Here is a 14,863-nt window from a genome sequence, read left to right on the forward strand (position 1 = left end):
GATCAATGCGGGGGGACTCGTACCACCGCATCCCTCTGTGATGTGCTACCACCCATCCCCCCGGGAGCCACGCAGGCATCTGTGGACTTCAGCTCCCAGGAGACCTTTCGGAGCAGAGGCCCTGATAGTTTATGGGAAGTGCGGGGTATTTCCTCCGGGCCACCTGGCGGCCAGGTATGGCCCTGTCTCAGGCTCCTCCCTCACCTGGGGCAGTCCCTGCTCTGCTGGCCCTAGAGACGGGAACAGATCCGCGGCTAGGGCCATTGAAGAGAGCCCGATGTGGGAACAGGAGGCCTGGGCCTCCTCTGGGGGATGGCCGGCACCCCGGGAGACCAGAACAGGTAGGGGAGCCCGAGGAAGGTCAGGTCCCACTCCCCTGGTCGGCAGAAGTCCTGAGGGAGGCGGAGAACGGAGGTCTGCCTCCTGGGACCCCAGGGCCGAAGGGGGAGGGGCTTCGGCTCCCGGGTCTCTGGGGGAGAGGGGACCCAGAGGCTGGGACTTCTGGGTCCTGGAGACCCGGAGTCTTGGAGGAGGAGAGGGCTAGGGGCTGGAATATCTGAGGCTGTCTGAGGAATGGGAGGGGCCAGGATCACAACCTGAATTAGACGGAAAAGGAAGTTGAGGAGCGGACTCCTCAGCCCTGGGGTAGAGGGGCCTGGAGGGGCCACACTTGGGTGCCTGGCAGGGTTATGGGGCTGGTGTCTGGGACCGGGGATTCCAAACTCCCGGATCTGACGGGGGAGGGGCTGGGGGCCCGGATCCTGGGTCTGAGGGGGGAGGGCTGGGGGCCTGGATCCTGGGTCTGAGGGGGGAGGGGCCGGGGGCCTGGATCCTGGGTCTGAGGGGGGAGGGGCCGGGGGCCTGGATCTTGGGTCTTAGGGGGGAGGGCTGGGGGCCTGGATCCTGGGTCTGAGGGGGGAGAGGCCGGGGGTCTGGATCCTGGGTCTGAGGGAGGAGGGGCCGGGGGCCTGGACGCCTGGACTCTCCCAGCCGCCTGTCCTCCTGCCCCAGGTCCATCGCTGTCCTCTGTGCTTAATGAGCTCCCCAGTGCTGCTACCCTTCGGTACCGAGGCCCTGGGGTGCTGCCCTGGGGGGCCCTGGAGGAGGAGGAGGACGGACAGAGGAGCATCCAGTCGGTTGCAGAAGCCACACAAAAGGAGCTGCAGGAGCCTGGCCCTTCCCGGGAACTACCGTGGCCCATGCAGGCCAGACGGGCACACAGGTGAGGCCCACCTCCCACTTCCCAGCCAGGTGTGGACCATCCTCCCACTTGTTGGAGGCTCTGTCTCCATCTCACTCTGTTCTTCTGTCGGTCCTTGCCTCTCTCAGAGCTGCCTCTGGGTTCCTTTTTCTCCAGTCTGTGTTTGTGCTTCTCTGATTCCAAGGAGTCCTGCCTCCGGGATTCTTTCTCCTCTCTCTCTCCCAAGTTCTCGTCTCTTGTGTCTTCTGTCCCTCCAAGGCTGTCTGCCTCTATTTCTCTCTGGGTGTCTGAAACAGTCAGGTGTTTTTCCTCTCTGCTTTATGTCTGCTCTGCCTCCCCCTCTCCAAAGCCTATCACTCTTTGATTTCTTTCTTGCCTCTCTCCCGCTACATAATTTACAGTACCCAGTGAAAGCTGAAAATGCTGGGTCTCCTGTTCCACAATTAGTACTCATCTTAAGACGGCAACAGCACAGCATTCAAACAGCACAGCAAGTGGGACGCCCTTCCGAGAACGGGGTCCTGTGTGACTCTTCAGGGAGCCCTTGAAAACTGACCCTTTTCCTTACATAATCCTGACACCGATTCCGATATGTGGAGAATTTTCCCCACACCAAGCAACGCTCTGACACTAGCTTGATGTCCAACAGCTCAACTCAATTCTGACGCTATCTACCTGGAGCTATAACCTCATTAACATAAAAAAGCGCACCTTTATCACTGTCACCACTTAGGAAATTCAAGGATTTAGGAGCTGTGTGCCAGAAACAGGACAAAGGCCGAATATATGCTTCTTTTTTAAACAGTTTTTTCCAGTTTTGTTTAGATACAGGTGACATACAGCATCGTGCAAGTTTAAGGTGTACAATGTGTTGATTTGATATATTTTTTTTTTTTTTTTTTGCGGTACGCAGGCCTCTCACTGTTGTGGCCTCTCCCGTTGCGGAGCACAGGCTCCGGATGCACAGGCTCAGCGACCATGGCTCACGGGCCCAGCCGCTCCACGGCATGTGGGATCTTCTGTGCCACCAGGGAAGCCCTGTACTTATATTGATAGATTGCAAAATGATTACCCCAGTAGTGCTAGCTAACATCTCCATCACGTCAAATAATTACTATTTCTTTTCAGTGGTCAGAACATTGACTGTCTACTCTCCTAGCAAGCTTCAAGTGTACAACACAGTATTATGAGCTACAATCACCATGCTGTACCTTAAATCCCCGGAATTTATTCATCTTATAACTGGAAGTTTGTTCTCTTTGACCAACGTCTCCATTTCCCTACCCTACCCCCACAGCCCCTGGTAAACACCATCCTACGCTCTTTTGAGTTTGGTTGGTTTGTTTGTTTTAATTTTTATTTATTTATTTTTTTGAGTTCGGTTTTTTTAGATTCCACATGTAAGATCATCATACACTACCAAATATATATTTCTTATTATAAATCACAATATCACACCTACCTATCTTCTTTTTTTTTTCATTTTTTACTTTATGATGGTATTTACTGACAGAAAAGTGCATGAAACATCATGTAAAAACTTAAAGAGTTTTCCCAAAGTGAAGGTCCAGGTAAACGCCACCTAGGGCACCCCCGCTTTCTTCTTCCCAGACTTTCACTGAGGACCATTCCTTGCTTTTCTTCGTAGCGTTGCCACCTGTGTGCGCAGCCCTGAAGAGAAGAGTTTAACAGTGTTTGCTCTGTGCCTTTGTGTAAATTGAACTCTGCAGTCTATTTTCTGTCTGTCTTCCTATGCCGAGCATTAGGTGTGTTTCTTTTCATTGCTATGGAGTATCCCGTGTTAGGAATGTATTTCAACTAACTTCCTGGTTCAAGGATTGGGTTGTTTCTACATGTGGGTGGTTTCCATTTGGGGCCACTAGGCCCCTCCTTTTCTGTGTCTGACTCTGTTTCGCTCCCAGACAGGGCCTTGCCAGGAACCAAGTGGCTCAGGGCTCGGGGTCCAGGGCCACCCACTGGACTCTTCTGCTTCGGAGGTCCAAGGAGAAGGTGCGGGAAGGCCTGCGCTCCGTGCAGCCCTGGGATTGGACGCTGAAGAGGATTGGGGGTACGGTGGGCTTTGGTCTGGCATCTTGGGACGGGACTGGACTCCTGGGTCTGAGGGCTGAGGGGCTGGGGGCCTGGACCCCTGGGCCTGAGCGGGGAGGGGCTGGGGGCTGAACTCCCAGGTCTGAGGGAGGAGGGGCTGGGGGCTGGACCCCTGGGTCTGAGGGAGGAGGAGTCTGGGGGCTGGACCCCTGGGCCTGAGGGGGGAGGGGCTGGACCCCTGGGCCTGAGGGAGGAGGGGCTGGGGGCTGGACCCCTGGGTCTGAGGGAGGAGGGGTCTGGGGGCTGGACCCCTGGGCCTGAGGGAGGAGGGGCTGGGGGCTGGACTCCCGGGTCTGAGGGAGGAGGGGTCTGGGACCAGAAAGGAGCCCGCGGCCTGTCTGCTGCCCCCTGCAGGCCAGTTTGGCGCCGGCACCGAGTCCTACTTCTCCCTGCTGCGCTTCCTGCTGCTTCTCAACGTGCTGGCCTCCGTGCTTACAGCCTGCATGATTCTGCTGCCCACCTGGTTGGAAGGGGCTCCCCCTGGTCCCCCTGCCCCTAACGCCTCCTCACCCTGCGGCTCCTACATGCCCGGCTCTCAGAGCCTGGTCACCTTCTCCACCCATCTCTTCAATTTCCTCTCCGGAGAGGTGCGTGCCTGGGTCCCTGGGAAGCCCCCGCTCTGAGCCTTGGTGCCCTCAGTGACCCCCGACCCTGATGGCCCAGCTCCCTGAACCCTGCCTCTGCCCAGCCCCGTGGTGACCCCTGCCCTGCCTTTCCTCCCCCAGGGTTTTCTAGAATGGTCTCCTCTCTTCTATGGGTTCTACCCGCCCCGCCCACACCTGGCCATCACCTACCTGTGCTCCACCTTTGCCATTTGCCTCCTCTACCTGCTGCTCATCCTGCACCGGTCAGTGACACCCCTACACCCAGGCCCCCCAGACCATAGGGGAGTAGCAGTGATAGATGCCCTCCTCCAGAATCCCGAGGCTTGCTCTGTGGTCCCTTTCTCTCCGTTTGAGTTGCAATCGAATTTTAAAATGCTTCATGATTGCTGCAGGCCAGGGCTAAAGATGAGAAGTTTCTCCCTCCTGTGACTTACAGTGTAGTGGGGAAGGTAAGATATTAAGCAAGCAAGTTAATTACATCTTTTCTGGAGGGGAGAATGCTAAACCAATAGAGGTCATTCATTCACTCATGCAACAGATATTTATTGAGCAGATACTATGGGCCGGGCATTGTTCTAGGCAGCTGGCAAAAAAGAACGAACAAACAAAAATCCAACAGTCTGGTCCCGGGGGAGCTGACATTTTAACAGGAGAGACCAGCGATAAGCAATAAGCCCTAATAAGTGGATTGCATGGCTTGTTAGAGGGTGATCGGGTACAGGCAGAGCAGGTGAGGGGGACTGACAGTGATACTGGGCCAGGTTGCTGTTTTGTTTTGTTTTGTTTTCCCCGCACCACACAGCTTGTGGGATCTTAGTTCCCTGACCAGGGACTGAACCCGGGCCCCAGCAGTGAAAGTATTGAGTCCTAACCACTAGACCGCCAGGGAACTCCCCAGGCTGTTGCGGGCTTTTTGTTTTTACTTTTTTGTGTGTTTATTTTTTGCAGCATTTATTCCCGGGCCATAAGTTTTTGTTTCGTCCGTTTCTTCTGGGACAGGTTTTTCTTCTGGGCAACCTCCTCGTCTGGTTTAGGAACAATCTGTTCTTTTTCAGTAAGGTTCATCTCAATGTGGCAGGGAGAGCTCATGTGTGGGTTGAGCCGACCGTGAGCTCTGTAAGTTCTGCGCTGCATCTTGGGGGCTCTGTTCACCTGGATGTGCTCAGTGACCAGAGAATCTACATCTAAGCCCTTAAGCTCAGCATTACTCGCTGCATTTTTGAGCATGCGCAGTGAAAATTCAGCACTCTTTTTGCGTCACCGACCCTGCGTCCAGCTCCGCTGTTTGGCCTGGGGACACCTACCAACTCCACCATTGTAACGACGGAATGGCACACATTGCTTTTTCTGTTTTTTTCTTTAAACATCTTTATTGGAGTATAATTGCTTTACCATGTTGTGTTAGTTTCTGCTGTATAACAAAGTGAATCAGCATCATCAAAAAATCCGCATTGCTCCTTTCAAGTGACATCCTTCAGATACTTGGCGGCTTTTCGGATCTGCATACCCTTAATGGCCTGGGCAGTTTCACAAGTGTTCTTAAAGTGAACACAAAGATTTGAACCTCTTGACTTGCATGATTTTGGGGGGTTTTCTGGGTCAAGTGAATAGCGAACCATTTCTAGAGGTCACCTCAGGCCACTTACCGGAAAGGGGCCAGGCTGTTGTTTTTGTGTGTGTGTTTTGTTGTTTTTAATTTATTTATTTTTGGCTGTGTTGGGTCTTCGTTGCTGCGCGCCGGCTCCCTCTAGCTGCGGCGAGCGGGGGCTACTCTTTGTTGTTGTGCGCAGCTTCTCATTGCGGTGCTTCTCTTGTTGCAGAGCACGGGCTCTAGGCGCGCGGGCTTCAGTAGTTGTGGCTTGTGGGCTCAGTAGTTGTGGTGCACGGGCTTAGTTGCTACGCAGCATGTGGGATCTTCCCGGACCAGGGCTCGAACCCGTGTCCCCTGCATTGGCAGGCGGATTCTTAACCACTGCACCACTAGGGAAGCCCCTAGGCTGCTGTTTTAATAGGGCGTCTGGGAAGCTTCATTGAGGACATGGTGTTTAAGCAAAGACATTGAGAAAGTGAGGGATTTGGTCACTCAGATACCTGGAGAAAGGAATTCCAGGCAGAGGGTGCAGCTGGAGCAAGGGAGGAGCAGGGCTGGCGTGTTTCAGGGTGCACAAGGAGGCCTGTGGGGCTGGATCAGAGAGAGGCGGGGGGGGCGAGTAGACAGCGGGAGCAGTAGGGGATGGGCCCACATTCCGTAAGGAATTGGGATTGTTTCTGAGATGGGACTCATTGCAGGTGCCTGAGCAGATCACCCTGATCTGATTTAGGTTTTAAAAGAAAAGAATCTGTGGCTCTATGGAAGAGAGGGGAGCTGGGGAGAGGAAAAGGGAGGGAGAGAGCTTAAGGGCAAGGCGGCAGCAAGTAGAATAGTTACCAGATTATTGCAATCAATTGCAAAAATCACCAAGAGAGGTGGCTTGGACCAGGGTGGTGACAAGTGGTCAGTTTTGAGTTTAGTTTTTTTTTTCATTGAATTTCTTTTTTCCCCCAGCTTTATTGAGATATAATTGACACATAACATTGTGTAGGTTGATGGCGTACACTGTGTTGATTCGATGCCTTTATATATTGCAATATGATTACCACCATAGGTTAGCTAACACCTCCATCAAGTCAGTTACCATTTCTTTTTTTGGTGAGAACACTTAAGATCTACTTTCTTAGCAACTTTCAAGTATATAATGCAGCACTGTTAACGACAGGCAGAATATTGTACATTAGATCCCCAGAACTTACTCATTTTATAACTGGATGTTGGTACCCTTTGACCCACATCTCCCCAGTTCCTGCACCCCCCGCCCCAGCCCTGGTAACTACTGTTCTAATCTGTTTCTATGTATTTGGCTTTTTTAGGTTCCACATATAAGTGATATCTCATACAGTATTTGTCTTTCTCTGTCTGACTTATCTCACTTAGCATAATGCCCTCAAGGTCCATCCCTGTTGTCTCAAATGGCAAGATTTCCTTCTTTTTCATGGCTGAATAATATTCCATTGTGTGTATATAAAAAATATATCATCTGTTGACAGACACTTAGGTTGTTTCCATATCTTGACTACTGTGAATGATGCTGCAGTGAACGTGCAGGGGCAGATATCACTTTGAGATCCTGTTTTCATTCTCTTTGGATAAATACCCAGAAGTGGGATTGCTGGATCATATGGTAGTTCTGCTTTTAATTTTTTTGAGGAAACTCCATACTGTTTTTTCCTTAGTGTCTGAATCAGTTTACATTCCCGTTATCAGTGCACAAGGCACAAGGGTTCCTGTTTTTCCACATCCTCTCCAACATCTGTATCTCTTACCTTCTTGGTGACAGGCTTTCTTTTTTTTTTTTTAATTAATTAATATTTTATTTTTGGCTGCGTTGGGTCTTCGTTGCTGCATGCGGGCTTTCTCTAGTTGCGGTGAGTGGGGCTACTCTTCATCGCAGTGCGCAGGCTTCTCATTGCGGTGGCTTCTCTTGTTGCGGAGCACGGGCTCTAGGCATGCAAGCTTCAGTAGTTGTGGCGCATGGGCTCAGCAGTTGTGGCATGCAGGCTTAGTTGCTCCATGGGATCTTCCTGGACCAGGGCTCGAACCCGTGTCCCCTGAATTGGTAGGCGGATTCTTAACCACTGCGCCACCAGGGAAGTCCGGTGACAGTCTTTCTGACAGGTGTGAGGTGATAGCTCATGATTTTGATTTGCATTTCCCGGATGATTAGTGACATTGAGCACCTTTTTATATACCTGTCGGCCATCTGCTTGTCTTCTTTGAAAAAATGTCTATTCTATTGCTCTGCCCATTTTTTAATGGGGTTGTTTGGGCTGGTTGGTTGGTTGGTGTTTTGTTTTGTTTTTTTGCTATTGAGTTCTATGAATTCTTTCTATATTTTAGATATTAACCCTTTATCAGATGGATGATATGCAAGTATTTTCTCTCATTCTGTAGGTTGCCTCTTCCTTTTCTGGATTGTTTCTTTTGCTGTGTATAAGCTTTTTAGTAGCCCCATTTATTAATTTTTCCTTTGGTTACTTGTGCTTTTGGTGTCACGTCCAAAAGAACGTTGCTCAGACCAACGTCAAGGAGATTTTCTTCTGTTTTCTTCTAGGAGTTTTTCAGTTCCAGGTCTTATGCTTAAGTATTAAATCTGTTTAGAGTTAATTTTTGTGAATGGTTTAAGGTTGGGGTCTAATGTCAGTCTTCTGCATGTGGATATCCAGTTTTCCCAACACCATTTATGGAAGAGACTATCCTTTCCTCACTGAGTGTGTGGGCTTCCTTGTCAAATATTAGTTGACCATATATATTTCTCATTAAAAATAAAAAAATCACAGGGAATTCCCTGGTGGTCCAGTGGTTAGGATGCTGTGCTTTCACTGCTGGGGCCTGGGTTCAATCCCTGGTCGGGGAACTAAGATCCTGAAAGCTGCATGGCATGACAACACACACACACACACACACACACACACACACACACACACACACAGAAAAATGGACAAACCAAAGTATAGATCTTGGTACATTTCCCATCCACATCTAGAACATGACTAGCTTCCAGAAGCTCCTCAATATCTCTTCAGCTTACTACATCCCCCACCCCCGTGCCCAACCACCATTGTTTCTATTGACACTATAGCTTGCCTTTGGCCCGTTTGTTCTTTATATAAAGGGAGACTGTATATATGTTAAGAGGAAAGCCCACAGGATTCTCTAATAATTGCATGTGGGGTGTGGTGAATGATGGAAGTTAAGAATGACTCCAGGTGTTTGCTGTCAGTTGAGATGGGGAGGGCTGTAGAAAGAACAGGTTTTGTTGGGGAATATCCGGGGTGCAGTTTTGGAACAGTTGATTCTGGGATGCCTTTTGGACTGATGAGGGAATATTGAGTAGGCAGTTGCATACGTGGGAGTCTGGACTGAAGTTACAAACCTGAGACTCACTGGCATTCAGGCAAGCCTGGGAGATCCCCACAGGAAGGGACTGGGATCAAGAAAGAAACCAAGAACTTTAAAAAAAAAAGGGGGGCTTCCCTGGTGGCGCAGTGGTTGAGAATCCGCCTGCCGATGCAGGGGACGCGGGTTCGTGCCCCGGTCCGGGAAGATCCCACATGCCGCGGAGCGGCTGGGCCCGTGAGCCATGGCCGCTGAGCCTGCGCTTCTGGAGCCTGTGCTCCTCAACGGGAGAGGCCACAACAGTGAGAGGCCCGCGTACCACAAAAAAAAAAAAAAAAAAGGAGTGTTTCCTAAATGCCAGGCACCGTGACAGGGCCCAGGAACACCAGATGGGGGTCCCCCTACCTTTATACAGCTTACAGTCGAGTAGGGGAGATAAATTTCGAGATAAGACTGTTAAATAAACAAGCAAGTCAGCAATTTGAGTTTGGGAGCTGAACTATATAGAAAACAAATGGTGGATACGATAGAGCAGGGATCAGCACAATTTTTGTTTCTGATAAAAAAATGAAGGTAGGAAATATTTTCATCTTTGCAGGCCATGTGGTCTCTGTCTCAACTAGAGTCTGCCGGGCCAAAGCAGCTGCGGACAGTAGGAAAATGAGTGGGTGTGGCTGTGTGCCAATCAAACTGTATTTACAAAAACAGGATTTGGTCCCAGGGCTGTAGTTTGCTGCCCCCCTGTGATAGAGAATAATGGGCGGGGACCCTCATTAGATGGAGTGGTCAGTAAAGAACTCTCTGAGGAAGTGACCTGTAGAGGAAGACAGGAATGGTGGGAGGAAGCCAGCCAGGTGAACAGCCAAGACACCAGCATTGCAGACAGAGGGGACTGTGAGTGCAAAGGCCCTGTGGTGGAAAGAGGTTGGGAAATGAAAGGTGAGGAGGAGGTTGCGGGGGTGGACAGGATTTGAGCTTGGAGAAGTAGGTGGGGGCCAGATCAGGGGGGCTATGCTATGAAGGAGCCTAGGACTCAAGAACAAAGAGAAGCTGTGACTTCCCTGGTGGTCCAGTGGTTAAGACTCTGCGCTTCCTTCCACTGCAGGGGGCGCGGGTTCCACCCTTGGTCAGGGAACTAAGATTCCACATGCCAAAAAACAAAGAGAAGCTGCGGAATAGGTTTTAAGTGGGAATGCCATCGGAGCCGCGTAAAAGGAAGGCTCTACTAGCTCGGGAGCGGAGACCGGGCACACGTGTTAGCAGGGAGAGCAGGTGGGAGGCCTCTGGGCCCACTTGAGAGGCGATGGGGGCCAGAGCCGGGGCGGCGAAGGGGGGTGTGGAGCCTTCCTGCTCAGTTTTCTGTTTCTCTCCTTTTCTCTGGTTTTCTACCCCCTCCCTGGGTCTTTGTCCCCCTCTCTCCAGTCCCTTTACCTGCCCCCTCCTTTTCTGAGTCTCTGGACTCCCCGCCCCCCCCCCCCCCGCCTTTCTCCATCTCTTTTTCTCTGAGTCTCTGTCCCCTTTTCTTGAAATCTCTGCCCCCCTTTGGGGGTCTCAGTCTTCCCTCTAAATCTCTCTCTCCCCAGAGTCTCTGTTCTCTTCTCTCTGGAGAGCTGTCCTTATCTCTTAGGTTTCTGTCTTATCTTTTTGGGTGTCTGGCCTCCTCTGGGCCTCTCTCAATCTCTTTCTTGGTCTTTGGCGACAATGACTGTATGTGTCTCCACCAGGTAGCAGCCTCCAAATGCCCAAGGTCTTAGAGTTCATTTTCCCTGTTTGCCCCAGAAGGGGAGAAGGGTACCCCCCCCCGCTTGTGGCTGTCCTGCTACACCCCGTCTCTGGGATCTCCCCTCTCTTAGCTCGGTGTCTGGGCTGAAGCAGACGCTGTTGGCTGAGTCAGGGGCCGTGACCAGCTACAGCCACCGCGTGTTCTCCGCCTGGGACTTTGGCCTCAGCGGGGAGGTCCACGTGCGGCTGCGCCAGCGCAACATCCTATTTGAGTTGCAGGTGCGCTTAGGGGTGGGGGAGCCTACAACCAAATGTCACCCGAGGGGGCGGGGTTGAGAGAATGGGCGGGGCCTAGACCAGGGACCGGGCCTCCAGAGAGATGCTGGGCGGAGCTTTCTTCTAAGGAGGCGGGCCTTGGGGGAAAGGGGCCAAGGCCACTACAGGGATGCCTGAAGTCAAAGGGTAGAGGAAAAAGCTAGCAGCAGGAAAGGGGCGGTACCTAAAGCTCCTCGGTTCAAAGTTAAGAGAAGGGTGTGGCCAGAAAGGGCTTGATAAAGTAGCACTGTAACTCCAAAGCACCAGGCATGAGTGCTGGGCGGGTCCTGGGAGGAGCTGGACGTGTTGGGTGGGGCCTTGGGGGCGGAGCCAGATCTCAATTGTCACCTGGAGGGCCCTGGATGGGCTGAGATAAGGATTATAGATGTTCTTGGAGGGGCGGTGCTGCCTCGGTTCACGTTGAGCCTGGGCTCTGGACCACAGGCTGCACCTAGGGTAATGGAACCCAAGTGGACGTCTCTTCCGGCCTTAGGTGGAGCTGGAGGAAGCAGCGGTGCGGCGCCAGGCTGCGGTGCGGACGCTGGGCCAACAAGCCAGGGTGTGGTCCGTGCGGTTGCTGCTCAACATGGCGGTGTTGGCACTCCTGGGGGCAGCCTTCTACGGCGTCTACTGGGCCACAGGGGCCACTGTGGAGCTGCAGGTGTGGAGGGCCCCGGGGGAGGAAAGGGCCTGGAACCTACATTTCCAGGGGTGGAGGAGACTGAGGCCTATTCCTGGAATCTCAGAGAGGAGGGATTGGTGTGTGTGTGGGGATTATGTTTGGACTTCAGGGTGATGAAGGAGGAAGAGGCTGGTGGAGGACGTTAAGCATGGCTCCTGCAGGACCCCAGAGCCTCTTCTCTTGGTCCACCCTCCCTCCTAGGAGATGTCTTTTATCCAGGGAATGCCACTGCCGAAGCTCGTGGTGGATTACCTTCCGTCCATCTTCATCTCCGGGGTCAACTTCGTGCTGCCACCGGTGTTCAAGCTCATTGCCCCACTGGAGGGCTACACCAGGAGCCGCCAGATCGTTTTTATCCTGCTCAGGTTCTGGACTCCTGGGGTGGGCTGGGGATGATGGTGGGCTGGTCGGGGGACATTGGTTGTAGCAAATAAGAGACTGAAATCGTCAGGATATGGGATCCAGTGGGATCTGAATTCAAATCCCGACTCTTCCTGTCACTGAGCCTCAGTTTTCTTCATCTGGGAAATGGGGAGAATTGTGAGCACGCTCCACACAGGAGAGTCCAGGCACGTGGTGGGCACTTGGTCAGTGCTGATTCCCTTTCTCTCTCTTCCCCTTGCCAGGACAGTGTTTCTCCGCCTGACCTCCCTGCTGGTCCTGCTCATCTCTCTCTGGAATCAGATCACTTGCGGGGGAGATGCGGACGCTGAGGAGTGCAAAACCTGTGGCTACAATTACAAAGAACTTCCGGTGAGGATGAGGGGTGGGGGAGGGGACGGACTCCTGGGTCCTTGAAGGAAAAGAGGAGCCCGGTGGGTCCGGACCCCTGGCTTGGGAGGAAAGGGGAGCTTGGGGTGCTAGAATACCTTCCCCTTGAGGACAGGGGTATGGATTTAAAAAAAAAACTAAAGGCCCCCAGAGAAAGTATTGATAGAATATCATAGCTTGCAGTTTGGAGACTCAGACGTTCGGGTCTACAGGTGTCTGGGTCCTGAGGTCTTTATGACCCGTTCTTCCTTCCTCAGTGCTGGGAGACTCGCCTGGGACAGGAGATGTACAAACTCCTGCTGTTTGATCTCCTGACCGGCCTGGCAGTCACGCTGCTCATCCAGTTTCCTCGGAAGTGAGAGTCCCGCCCCTTGCTGTGGTCCCGCCCAGCACCCAGTTTTCTCTTTCGCCCCGCCCCTTTCTAGCCCTGCCTCTGACTGCCCTGCCCGCAGACCCCGCCCCTCCACGAGTTTCGTAGTCACTTCCCTGCGGCCCTGTCCCTACTGCCAGGATTGCCTCTACGCCTCAAGCCCCGCCCTCTAGACACACCCCCTCCAGAACCTTGAAGGCTCCGCCCCAGCCCCAGATATGCTCACTTCCGATTGGTGGGCGGGACGGTGAAGGCGGGGAAACCCGTGGCCGGCCTGCCTCTGATTCGGCCCCGCCTCACCCCGCCCCTCAGGCTGCTGTGTGGCCTCTGTCCCGGGGCGCTGGGTCGTTTTGCGGGGACCCTGGAGTTCCAGGTGCCTGACGAAGTGCTGGGGCTCATCTACGCACAGACAGTGGTCTGGGTGGGGAGTTTTTTCTGCCCTTTACTGCCTTTGCTCAACACGGCCAAGTTCCTGCTGCTTTTCTATTTGAAGAAGGTGAGGGGTAGGGAGCACCCTTGGGTCTGAAGCGGGAGGTATTGGGGCTTGGGCGTCTGGGTCCTGGGGGGAGGAGGGGACTGAGGGATGTGACTACTGGGTCCTGTAGGGGGAGGATGCCAGGGTCGTGGACTACTAGATCCTGACGGAGGATGGGTCTGGAGGACAGATTCCTGGATGTGGGAGAAGGAGGGGTCCAGGGCATCCCAACTTTTAGGTCTGAGGGAAGCGGGGACACGGACTCCTGTGTCTGATAGTGGAAAAGAACTGGGGCTCCTGGATCCTGACTGAGGAGAAGAGCCCAGGGACCAGGGCTCCTGGATGGTGGAGAAGGAGAGTCTGGGGCTCAGATTCCCTCATCCCCCCCCACCAGATCACCCTCTTCTCCACCTGCTCCCCGGCCTCCCGCACCTTTCGGGCCTCCACTGTGAACTTCTTCTTCCCCCTGGTCCTTCTCCTGGGTCTGGCCATCTCCACCGTTCCTGTGCTTTATAGCATCTTCCTGTAAGTGTGAGAGGCACCTGCCTCTCTCTCCCTCCCTCCTTCCTCCTTTCTCCAGGGTTCTGACTTTTGGCCATCCTTGAGCTCTGCCTGTCTTTGACTTCAGGATCCCACCTTCTAAGCTGTGTGGTCCATTCCGGGGGCAGTCGTCCATCTGGGCCGAGATCCCCGAGTCTATTTGCAAGCTCCCTCAGACTGCCCAGAAATTTCTCTTCTTCCTGGGGACCCAGGCTTTTGCTGTGCCCCTTCTGCTGATCTCCAGGTGAGAGCCCTAGACTCCTGGGTCTGAGTTTGAATGTCTGACCTGGGGTCTCGCTGCCTGCTTCCAAGAAAGAAGGGGGCTGGGGGCCCAGACTCTTGGGTCTGAGGAAAGGAGGGGGCTGGGATACTAGACTTCTTGAGTCTGAAGGAGGAGGTCCAGACTCCTGATTACTAAAGAGCCCTACGTTGAAGATATTCTAAGGGCGTTTGGGGAGTAGCTTCCATTCCGTCTCTTCTAGCATCCTGATGGCGTATACCGTGGCCCTGGCTAACTCATACGGACGCCTCATCTCTGAACTCAAACGCCAGATAGAGACGGTGAGCCAGGCCCGGTCCCTGGGAAGGGGTCCTGGGGAATATGGAAAGGGACACGGGTGGAGAGAAGATCTGTCTTATCTCCACCTCTCTTTACCCTTTACCTCAGGAGGCGCAGAATAAAGTCTTCCTGGCACAGCGCGCTGTGGCGCTGAGCTCGGCCAACAGAGCTCTTTGACCTGTCCAGCCTGGCTCAGGGTGACCTCCCACTTTCAGACCCAGACCTGCCCTCAGATCCTTTGTAAGCCTCGGCCACATCATTTGGAAAATAAGCGAACTGGAGAAGACTCCATGCTTTTCCAGCCCTGGGATTCACTGCTAAGTCCCTGACTCTCCAGTGAACCTCTTTCTAGTACCAATAAACACAGCTGAGGCTGCTGAGTGCTTTTTGAAACTCGCGTCCAGAAGGCGGGGCAAGGCATCAGCGGGACATAAACCAATCAAATGTGTTTACCTGTGGGTCGGCGCGGCGGGCTCTTCCGCGAGAGGACCTGGCGGGAGTGCCAGCCAATCAGAGGCCGCGTTCAGTAGCGTCCGGGCGGGGACACTTGTGATTGACTCACAATCTTGATAAGAGGCGGT

The 14,863-nt window shown here is 53.2% G+C and overlaps 1 protein-coding gene across 2 annotated transcripts; it reads left to right on the forward strand.

The window, feature by feature from the left end:
* The first annotated feature begins 40 nt into the window (after positions 1-40).
* Positions 41-14,529, forward strand: TMC4 (transmembrane channel like 4). 2 transcript variants are annotated; one of them, XM_067718985.1, is made up of 15 exons: positions 41-341; positions 1,012-1,222; positions 3,124-3,269; positions 3,665-3,897; positions 4,036-4,157; positions 10,702-10,849; positions 11,379-11,546; positions 11,769-11,932; positions 12,194-12,320; positions 12,596-12,693; positions 13,021-13,204; positions 13,578-13,708; positions 13,812-13,967; positions 14,206-14,284; positions 14,391-14,529. In XM_067718985.1, the coding sequence occupies exons 1-15, from the start codon at positions 41-43 to the stop codon at positions 14,457-14,459; spliced, it is 2,337 nt and encodes a 778-aa protein (XP_067575086.1). In that variant the 3' UTR covers positions 14,460-14,529. The 2 variants fall into 2 exon arrangements, with proteins under 2 accessions (XP_067575086.1, XP_067575087.1); XM_067718986.1 differs by lacking the exons at positions 13,578-13,708; positions 14,206-14,284; positions 14,391-14,529 and having other exon boundaries at positions 13,812-13,961.
* The last annotated feature ends 334 nt before the right edge of the window (positions 14,530-14,863 follow it).

Source organism: Pseudorca crassidens, chromosome 20, assembly GCF_039906515.1.
Source record: "Pseudorca crassidens isolate mPseCra1 chromosome 20, mPseCra1.hap1, whole genome shotgun sequence".
NCBI classification, from domain to species: Eukaryota; Metazoa; Chordata; class Mammalia; order Artiodactyla; family Delphinidae; genus Pseudorca; species Pseudorca crassidens.